The following is an 11735-nucleotide window of genomic DNA, read 5'->3' as shown; positions in this document are numbered from 1 at the left end:
TTTAAAAATCTATTTATATTTATTTGTATAGTCAAAATTTAGGGAATTATGTAGTAGGCATGCAATTGCTGATGGATTTGGTTTATGAAATAAAGAAATAAATTACCTCTTTACTGAAGGCGCACTGTGACAGCCAGATAAAGAATCCTTGCATGGAGTTGAAGATAACATATATGTACTTCAACACTTCCCAATCACAAAAGACGATGATGACACCGAAAATCCACGAAATTCCAATTGCTGGTGTAAGGAGCAGTATACCAATAAACATAGTTCTAATATACAGAAAATAAAACATGTTTTAAACCAATGAAGAATGGTTCCCTCTCAGCAGCCACAAAACAGAGAACTTAATGTCTGCCTATATTTAGGGAACTTCCAAAAATATCCCACATTCACCCCTAGCTCCCCGAATTGGCGTTGTGAGTTAAAAAAAAATATACAGGATCCGCCCCTGCAAACGTAATGCAGAACGGACAAATCTGTAAATAACTATGCAATTGTCTACAAAACCAAATAGACGTGTGTTCAAGTTACACAATTTTCACTGCATGATATATTTGAAATACTCCAAAGACTACATCACTTATTCGTCGAATTATGGTATAAAGACAAACACTTGTAAATAAAAATTAAAAAATCATATTCCAATACACGATTATTATAGACCTACCGGTTCACCCGAGATGATCAATAAACAGTAATTTATTGCCTAGATGATTAATATTTGTAAACGGTGAACATGAATCAGTTATAAGTATTACACATAACAGTCACATAGCTTAATCGAGGACAATCTATTGAAAATATATCAAGTTTTATGTAAAAATTTGTAGGTAAATGTGAATTGTTTCTATAACTTTACGAGGAAAATACATATAAAAACAAGGTTCATCTTATTGGTAATAGAAAGTAAATATAACCGAATTATAATTTGTTATATTCCTTTGATGTTGTTGACTCTAATCATCGTGTTGTATCATGCAAATGTCAGATTAGTTATCGTCAGAGCAAAACTCGTCCCTATGAAAACAATTGACTGGCGTAAGATTATTACCTAATCTCCGAAACCAATACAAAGTTACAGTTCGTAATTGTTTTCGAACAACTTATTGATGAATTGCCGGCGGACAGGGTGTATTTTTCTACTGCTTACGGCACCCTAAAAAAGGCTTTAAATATCCTACCTAAGCGTATCAAAACAATCGAAATGGCCATCTGTCATCACAGAGATCACTAGGTCCAGAGAGACAATAAACCTGGCCTCTGAAGCAATCTGGTGGCGTAGTAGGCTCGGAACACAAGGAAACGGCTTGGAGCTGCTAAAGCCAAGCTGAACAAGGCTTATGAAAGCTCCTTGGAAGATTACATCAAGCAAAAAGCCAAGGAACTACAGAAAGCATATGTGGAAAATCAACATTCCTGGAATATTCTCAGGGAAATTACCTCGACAAAAGCTAAGTGGATTTTCCAAAAGCATTTGACTAAGGAAAATAATGTTTCATATTCTCACTCTGTACGGCATCCCTAGATTTTATCAAGGCCATCACAATAATGTACGAGAATCTTACCAGCTATGTGGAGACATCAGATTGTCCCACTGATCAATTTACAATCAAGAAAGGAATACTTCAAGGGGACACTCTTGCTCCATATCTGTTTGTCATAGTCAGTTTGTCATACATTCTCAGGCAGTCACTAGACAAAATCTATTCTAATGATCTCACTATTAAGCCCAGATCATCCAGGCGTCATCAAGGAATATTCGTTACTGATTAAAATTATGCTGACGACCTAGTTCTGACCTCAGACCACCTCAAAGATGCACAGGATCTCCTTACTTCACTAGAAACTGCAGCGACCAAAGCAGGATTACTTTTTAATGCCAGGAAAACCGAGTGTTTGGTATTTAATGAAGACGATGGCCACCCTTTGATCTGCACCATTGATGGATCAATGTTGAAAGAAGTGAAGGATTTCAAGTATCTTGGATCATTTGTAAGAGAAAGCCAAACGGACTTTTTTTCTCGTAAATGTCAAGCATGGACTGCATGTAACAAACTTCATGTTATATGACAATCTATCATCCCTGTTAGTACAAAGCTTAAATTCTTCCGTGCCTGAAACATGGACCATGAAGAAAAAGCTAGAGAAGAGACTAGATGGCACCTACACCAAACTCCTCATGAATCCAAAATATCGGCTAGAGAAACTACCCAATCAAACAGCAGATTTATAATGACATTCTTCCAATTTTATCCACACTTGCTGGACATTGCTTTAGAGCAGAAAACCAAATAATTTCAGACCTCCTTTTCCGAAAACCTCCATACTCTCGACGCGGCAGGCAGCCTCTCACTTTTCCAGACACCATTGTCAGAAACATCGAACTCAGCCTCGAAGACATCAGTGGAGCAATGAATGACAGAACATTCTGGCTGACCGTTATTAGTAACATCTCGGCTGCAGCCGAGGGGCAAGTTAAGGTAATATTTGCTAGGGTCTACAACATAAATTCCACCTGTACAAGGCACTATAAAAAAGGGTATGCTGTGAGTCGAATGGCTGAGCAGTTAATGCAGTGGCGCCGCAACCTACAGCCATAACATCGACACGGGTTCAAATTCAAACGGCACGCTCACCTATGGTTCTGTGGTGATAGAGCAAGTCTACTCGGATAAGAACTATTAAACGTAGGCCCAGTGTACACAATGGCTCGTGTGCACTATAAACAACCCAGTATGTCATCGTCCCAGCGAAGGTGAGTGAAGGGGAATCCCCTACATCACGTCGGACAGACCTGGGCTAGGTTATCGAATCAAAATTTTAAAAAAAAGAATAATTTTCCTATGCAAATAACGTTATTATTAGTGCCAATCCCTAAATAATATTGTGGTATAAAAGCACATCTCCCCGTCGACCAAGGCTTTGTCGGCCACGTGGCTCGGAGCCAGGGGTGGCGCCAGGATTTGTCTGACGGTGGGGCCGAGGTCCCCTACGGGGGGGGGGAGGGGGCCGTGCCCCCGACGAGGTGTCGGATTTCGCCGACGAAAGCAAAGTGGGCGTGGTCGAGCTTCGATAAAGGTTCCGAAAGTGGTCCTGGGGGCGAAACCCCCGAAAATTTCGACAATTTAGGGGTTTATTTCAAAGGCTTATTTAATCGATTGTATCTACTAATATGTAAAAAATACATATAATATTTTTTTCTCCCCGACGAATTGTGCTTTTTTATTTTTTGAGGAATTTTTTATAGAAACAGATTGGCAGTGGGCAAAGATTTTCTCTCTACTGAGTGCTCTTGTTGTTGTTACTATTCTTATTATTATTATTATTATTATTATTATTATTATTATTATTATTATTATTATTATTATTATTATTATTATTATTATTATTATTATTATTAATAATAATAATAATATTATTATTATTACTATTATTATATTATTATTATTATTATTATTATTATTATTATTAATACGTTTTCAGGGATAGTAATGTAATCTGTTGTGTTATGTTGTAACAAAGAGAACAATTAAATGTGATCATATTTCAGGCAGCTAATTTATATATTGTAATGCCGAAATAAGGTGTATAACACAAACTGATGATATGCTTACACTTGTGGATGTTTAGGACTTTTGTACTTTTTTTCTTTCTAACTTATTCTTTACCATGGGTATATTAATCGTTCTAATTATTAAGTGGATATGGAAATAACTTACCAGAATGGTGAGGCACAAGGGGGAAACGAACGCCCATATGGCACCAGATCTAGACTCCAACCAGCATCTAGAATTGACAATATAGAAATGTGTAAGTATGCTGCAAATCACTTATTAATGCACATTTTCTATATACTTCACAATACACTTCCCATTGGTAAAAAGTATGATGTGAATGATTTGAATTAAATTGGTCTGTTTTATTATTATTACATCATCATCAATCATCGTCGTCGCTGTCGTCGTGGTCGTCGACGTCGTCATCCGTAGTCGCTGTTACCATATTTACTACACAGTATTACACTTAAAATTTGGGTTAAAACCTTGTAAACGTCTTTGAAAATTTAATAATATATTTCAAATTTAAAGGAAAAATTAATATACAATTAGCATACTTTATGAGGGTTTACTTAAAATTTTACCGGATACAGGCCTACTAAATGAGTTCAGGCATTAAGAAATTCAATGAAATATTTAAAACTGAAGCAAAAGTTTCGAAAATGTAGCTCAAATTTACTCATCAGATGCGTAGTTTTCTCGTGTTAAGCCAACAGTTGTCCCAACGACAGTGAAAGGTCCAATCCAACCAATGTATCGACTGTACAAGAAGCGCCTCTCATGATCAGCAAACGGATGTTTGATCTTCATGTATACATCTGTTGACATTATCGACATCCACGAGAAAGCTGCCAAAAGACTGTAATGCAAGCATCCAGCAAGAAAACCGCATGCGATCTTAAAAGAAATCATTTCAGAATTTTATTAGATTTTGACTGTTTTTTTTTACATTTGTTATACACAATTATTTGTGTAATTTTATACGTCAAGTACGTCAGTGATGTTGCCTATAGACACATGGTGTCTTAATGCAATGAGCGGTATGAAAAGTTAGATGATTCGAAACTCCACCTTTGTAGCGATTCTTCAGAGATGTATCCAATATAGGCAATGTCTTGATGGTTGTCTGTATTTCTTTTTATGATTTTAGATTCAAGTTGAATGGTTTTCTTTCAAAAGCCTTGTTTCAGGCGAGTTAAGGTCAAATGTCATTTAATGGTCAAAGGGTCAGATTGTAATATGGTCCGATTGCACTCGAGCCCAAAATTCACACGAAAACACTCTGTGAAACCAAAGGTTTCACCGATAAGTTTGAAATTAGATAGCTAGAAAAAAAACTTTACTTTATAAACAAAACTTTATTAGTTCATTTTCAGGAATGAAGATGAACTAGATTTGGAAATATTCAATCGTGTATTACTTTTTTCTAGAGTTTGTATCATACTATCTGATCTTTGTGTATTTACAAATAAAATTATGTTAACATTACCGTACTCGCGCGAATAAGTGCCCCGTTTGAATAAGCGCCCCTCTCGATGTTTATTATTTTTTCTAACAATACATTATGTGATTTTTTTTCTTAGCAAGCCAATAATCCAAACAATCTATGCGGAGTGGATTCACATTCTCTTCTTATGTCAATTTCAAAATGAGGATATTTTCTCGCGGATAGATGAAAGCGCTCTGTACAGTATATCTTTCCAACTTTCCTCTTCTTATATTTTTCTAGTCTTAGTCCTAATTTTCGCCTTTATTTCCAGAGAATTTGTACCTTTAGCACGTTTCCATCTGAGTTTGCAAGAACCCCTGCAATGATCCGGCTAATCTCAATCGGCAGATGGTCAACAAGCTTATATACCGCCACCACTAGTACCATCCTAATTTTATCTACTGTTAAAACTCGCATTTTTGTTATGGCCCATGTTCTCTTGGCGATTTTTTTCTGCACCAGAACCATTCGTAATTTTCGGTTTCCATATGCCCTTATATTATAATAATTTTTCATTCAAAAAGCGCCCCTTGAATTTCCCAGATTCCCCTACAACCCCTCAATTTTCATAAATTTCCATAAGCACTCTCTCAATTTCCACTTTGTTTTCATGAGCACCTTGTTTGAATAAGCGCCCTCAAAAAGTATAAAAAATATTTTAAGCGCTAAGGCGCTTATTCTCGCAAGTACAGTATTTAGATGAAAAGTCAAAGTTAAAGGTTTAAAGTTGAATTTTCAACATGTACCGATTCAGTGAGATAATGTTCATTTAGGATAGTAATCATAACATACCTTGCATTGTACACTTGTTTCTAAGGCTAGACATGCGAGCTAAGTTGTTATGTTCAGATGTTATGCAACGATATTTAATTCTTTTTTGAAATAAATTGGTTGAAATAAAAGAATAAAGCAGTTAAAGTATTCAAGTGCAGCAACTGGGTTTCAGTGAGGGGCGCCGCAACCTATAGCTAAAATATCGGCGCTGGTTCGAAAGGTACGCGCGCCTATGGTTCTGGTGGTGGAACAAGTCTTCTCGAATAAGGCTTAACCGTAGGCCCAGTGTATCTAATTTGGCTCGCGTGCATTTAAAAGAACCCAATACATCTTTCGAGACGAGTAGGAGGTTACTCCGGTGCACTGGTCCATACAACACGTTGTGGACAGAAGAGAGTAGCTGGTACCGTTTACTGGGTAGCTCAGTCATGAAGAGACCCTTAGGAAAGAAGAAAGTTACTGTACGAGCTAATCCACAGCGCTTTGAGACTCCGGTATAAAGCGCTATATAAATCGAAATACATTACATTATATGTATATTAATCGAATGCCCGAGTGGTTAAGGCAGAGGCAACACAACGTACAGCCATAAATCGGCGCTGATTCGAACGACACGCTCGACTATGGTTTTGGTGGTAGAGCGAGTCTTCTCAGATAAGGACTATGAACCGTAGGCCTAGTGCACCCAACTTGGCTCGTTCCCTGGTACAGACGAGAGTAGGTACCGGTTTACTGGGTAACTCAGACACGAAGAGACCCTTAGAGGAGAAGAAATTTACTTTTACGAGCTTGTCCACACCTAGAGTGCCCTGACACTTCAGTATAAAGCGCTATATAAATCCCACTCATTACTTTTACATTAATTTTTTTATCAACATTTGCCTACAAATATTTTATGATATTTATTTCATATAAATTCAACATACCGTATTCTTCACATCAGCCTCCAGGAGCAAAAAGAAGAAATTGACACAGAGTAGGGCGATGACCAAATGACGCAAGATTTTGTACCGGTCTAAGTTCCTCAAGCCTCTGATACGAAAATGCACAGGGGTTGGTTTTCATACAACTTGCTTCTTTTAGATATTTTCTCTACATATGCAATTCTGAGAACAACAACCTAGACTAGTGGGAAGGCAACACAGACATGCAGCTGAGCTTTTTGTTTGATTTTGTTGCTCATAGAGGTCTCTATAAGTCTACCATTGATTAATTCCCCGTTCCCCGTTTAGCCCACGACCCAAATTATATGTCAAGAACTCAGACGCGACCCATCGAACCTGAAGTCAATAAATCACGTCTGTGTTTTTTTTTTTGTTTTTTTTTTCCCGCCCTAGGGATAGCTGGTATTATAAGATACTACCCACTTGATTCTTTTGGCAAAAATATACTATCACCCAAAATCAATTTAATACCCATAAAAATTAAAATATAGCTTTGAATTACTAATTTAACAAAGCCACGTAAGTTATAAAATTTTTAAATACGTTAAAGGTTTGTAAAAATTAATTATTTACAGGCATTTTATTATACATAAAATCCTAGATTTGATGCCAGAAATCTATGGGTTATGCGAAGACATAGACACATTTTGAAACATTTTTAATGCCAAACACAGTTGAAATGAACAAAACTAACACTTTGATTTAATGGGTTATGCAAAAGACACAGACATATTTAATTGAAGAGAAAAATGTTTTCTCATTATGATTTTCAGGTGAAAGTCATACACTTTAAAATGAACAAAACTAACACTTGCAGGTTGAAATACCTGCAGTACAAATGTTTCGATAGTGTATTTCTTAACATCAAAACTTTGATAACGCACGCATTACAAAAGTAAACTGACGCACACATGTCACATTTTTTCACGATATGAAGAGGTTATGCAACCCATCAAGATTTTCCGCGACCCATAGGTTGCGGAACGATGGATTAATTGATTGGCTGATTGAAGTTATTCAATGCTCAAATTGCACAAACAATATGATTTGAGAACAAGAAAAATTTTTTAAAAATTGCAAATTAAAAAATTACGTATAAAATCATAAGTATTTAAAATTGTTATTGTTGTTATTATTATTATTATTAATATTGTTATTATTATTATTATTTTCATAATTATAGTTACTGTTATTCTACGTCAACTTACTTCATACCACAAATGGTAACGAGGGTAGTGATAAGAAAAACATTCGAAATTGAAACTCCAACGGTCGTAAGCACGGACAAAGTCCCGTTATTTACCTGTAAAATATAAAACTGCTGTATAAGAATTAGCGCGTCAATCTTAGGACAAATAGCGAACAGTAGAGGCTCATATTCTTACCACGTGCGTCAGTACCTCTAAAGCTTTTAAAAACATTTTCTTACGGTTTCATTAAAACATGATTTCCATTCATTCTTACCTGATTGGGTTTCATCAGAATGACAAACGACGTCAGGTGAGTACACATGCACGTCACTCCGCTAACCATATAGTCGATGGCATAATCTGTCACACAGCCATTCGATGACCACAATCTTTAAAAAAATAAGTCAAGGTGTTGTTACTACATTGTAGGCATTTATTATATATTTGATCTAAATAAATAATATATATTTATATATAAATATATAAATTGTGTAATACAATATGTAATGTGTATATTACAGTTGTTTTTGTCGTTGACTATGGTTGTGTCACCGTCATTGTTGCCTTCATTGTTGCGCGTCGTCGATGCTCGTTACCGCTGGCATGATCATAAATATTTTTATACAAATGTTCCTTCACAAATACAGATAAATTTTATTTTATCATTTTCATCGGAAATTACACCATCATCAAATCATATGCATCAGATTATCTACCACCATTCCAGACTAACATATAAGCCTAACGTATAAGCTAAATCTAAACTCATAAAAACATGAATTTAGGATTATATAGGCCTAGTACACAATAATAAATTAATACTAAACTTGAATATTGTTTTATCACGGCAGAGAATTGGTGTGTGAGGTAAATTTTAAATAATTTTCATTATTGAAAGATTTGTCAAAAAGGGGGACAATTAGGGGTTGGTCGGGGACAGTGGGGAAAATGCTGTCTATGATAAGCTGGGACCGTAACGATTACCGTTTTTTCAAGTTTAAATGAGAAGAAAGTGCTTACACAGTTTCCAGTTGATCATCATAGTCAAACTTTACACTTGCAACCACTTTGAATGGTCCGTCTAAATAAGAACATATCGGTTTTCCTTAATAAGTACAATAGCTATAAAATTGTATCAACAACAGAACCAGCCACTCCAGTACCAAAGTAGCAGTAACAGCGTTAGCACTAGCACCACCAACACCAGCAACATCTGCTGCACCAACATCAGTATTAGCACCATCATTAACAACACCACAGAATCAGCAGCAACAACATTATATGTATGCGTATGGCGATAGATGTGTGATTACTTCTGAGTGAATTTTCTTAAGCCCTAGGGTGTTTGTGCTACTCGGTAAACCGGACCGAGATTTTCATAGTCTTAAGCAGCTTTGGTCTTTAATTAGAATAATAAAAATAAAAGACATTTGTTAATTTGGGACCACAGAAAAGTGGTTTTTAATTTGGAGGTGGTCTTTAATTAGCTGTAGTTGTGAAACCAGTAGAAAAAAAAAACAAAAAAGGATGTAGAACAACACACATTGGGAGTATTAACATGATGTAGGAGACACTTTACACACGATATTAATAATTTCAATTAAACGGCCGACTGGGGAAGTTCCAAGTCTTCCTAAAGGTGTAGTCTAACTAATTACATACATCAGTCCCTTCACATTGTTATTTTTATCATTGTCGTCATCATCCCAATCCATCATCATCACCATCATCATCGTATTCGCCATTGCTATCATCATCATCAGCAGCATCATAATCATCATCATCATCATCATCATCATCATCATCATCATTATTAATACTCAAAATTACAATTTAATCTATAATAGATTTAAGCGTTGTAAGTGTGACAATGGACTTTGATATTAATGTATGATTTTGTTTTTAGTTTAAAATTATGCATACCTTCTTCCAGTGGATCAACAACTGATGTCGAGAATGTGACCCTATTCGGGTCAGATGTCAGAGGAACCTCGAATACTTCCGGTGATTCTACCACGAAAGTTATACCAACTGTAAACTTTAATTCGGACACTGTATACAATTCAAGGAAATATTAAATTTTAATATATGTTATGTCGAACCTTATAACATGCTTAAGCTTCATAATTTACTGGTGGTAGCTAACCAGAGAAATAGTTTATGATTTTCAAGTACGATATCTAAACAATACCGTAATGCTCGAATAAGCGCCGAATGTTGAATATAGATTAAACTTGCTCCAGAGTTTTTAAAAATAATTGTTCTTTTTTATTGATTTTATGTAAAAGTTTGTTACAATTCAGTTTTTCCGTGAAGATGATTTTAATAAAAACACCATTATGAATGAATGAATGAATCAATCAATGAATGTATTGATTGATTAATAGCGATAGCAGTAATAATAATAGTAATAATAATAATAATAATAATAATAATATTATATAGTTGTATCGTAGTAGCCTTACATTTACATTGAGTCATCACATGCGTTGATCTAAGAATATCATTAGAAATAGAAGTAATAGTAGTAATAATAATATAAATAATAATCATAAGAATCTTTTTTTTTAACTGAACTGCAATTTCTTGTAATTTTTGTATTCTAAATGTTTGTATGTGGCTGCTTATATTAATTGTGGATACCTTCTGTACTTAATTGTCGTGTATTTATTAGTCCTGGACTTTAATTTCGTAAACTGTTTTGGATTGCATTACTCTAACCGATGCGTCGGTTAGTAGTCGCGACGTAGCCCGTGCCTATTTGCAACACTGGAGAACTACCGGTATTCAATTGAATGCCATGTTGACAAAATGCATGGAATGCTCCATACAAATGAAGACAGGGCTAGATACATACCTTGCCTTCGTGAGTATGATATACGTTGTTATCAACCATGTTGTACTAGGAACAGGCGTTATAATTTTTTTAAACCAGGCGAAAACGAGGTGGTAGAAAATTAAGACGCAAAATTGAAGTGCGGATAAACACTGGCAGCTATCGGAATGTATTTAAACGTAATTCAAGATACAGGCCTACTGACGAACGGAAACTTAGGAATAACGATCTAATTAATATCAAATTGGAGCAAAAGTCTAAAGTTATTCACACGAGCCCTCAGTTATTCTTATCAAACGCAAGATCATGGAACAATAAGATTGATGAGTTTGAAGTAACGGTAACGAAACTTGGTAACAATGTAGATTACAGAATCATGGCTGAATGATCGAACCAAAGCTTTAGTTAACATTCCAAAGTTCAATTGCATTGCAATGAATAGGTGCAAACGTACAGGAGGAGGAGGTGCTTTATTCATAAATAATAAATTTAGCGTACATAATTTTACCGAACATGATGCATGTGAATATGAATGTTGTTGGAGGAAAATCATTCTCCCCGACTCAAGCAGGATCTCCCAGTGCTACTCCATAGGTGCCGTTTATTATCCACCATCAGCCATTGGTGGCGACGACGTGTTAGACCATTTAATACATAGGCCTACTGTTGATGCAATCCGTTCCAAAGACCTCTCTACATCCATTCTCATATTAGGGGATTTCAACGACTTGGACACTGATCTGTTAAATTCCTTTCTATGACCCAGATTGTTAAACCACAAAACGAAATCAAACATGTCGGAGTATGTCCACAGTAAAGTGAGACCTTATACGGAATCCTCAGTCAGGAATTTTGGGCAGTGGATTACGGTACATGAGTGGAGTGAGTTTATAACGACTCTTTGAGTAACGCTAAAACTAATGCACTTATTATAGGTGC

The 11735-nt window shown here is 35.7% G+C and overlaps 1 protein-coding gene across 1 annotated transcript; it reads right to left on the bottom strand.

The window, feature by feature from the left end:
- Positions 1 to 1183: 1183 nt before the first annotated feature.
- LOC117121601 (adhesion G protein-coupled receptor L2-like) lies at positions 1184 to 10012 on the bottom strand (the record flags this gene model as incomplete). The annotated part of the gene is made up of 8 exons (XM_033266836.1): positions 1184 to 1390; positions 3726 to 3792; positions 4243 to 4460; positions 6753 to 6858; positions 7979 to 8073; positions 8235 to 8349; positions 8981 to 9041; positions 9884 to 10012. Coding segments are annotated over 8 exons (998 nt in total), but the record flags the coding sequence as incomplete, so codon positions are not given.
- Between the last annotated feature and the right edge of the window lie 1723 nt (positions 10013 to 11735).

This window comes from Anneissia japonica, unplaced genomic scaffold (genome assembly GCF_011630105.1).
Source record: "Anneissia japonica isolate Jap-2015-1 unplaced genomic scaffold, ASM1163010v1 scaffold287997_len74272_cov159, whole genome shotgun sequence".
In the NCBI taxonomy this organism is placed as follows: domain Eukaryota; kingdom Metazoa; phylum Echinodermata; class Crinoidea; order Comatulida; family Comatulidae; genus Anneissia; species Anneissia japonica.
The sequence above is the reverse complement of the archived record's forward strand: the minus strand, read 5'-3'. Positions and strand labels throughout refer to the sequence as shown.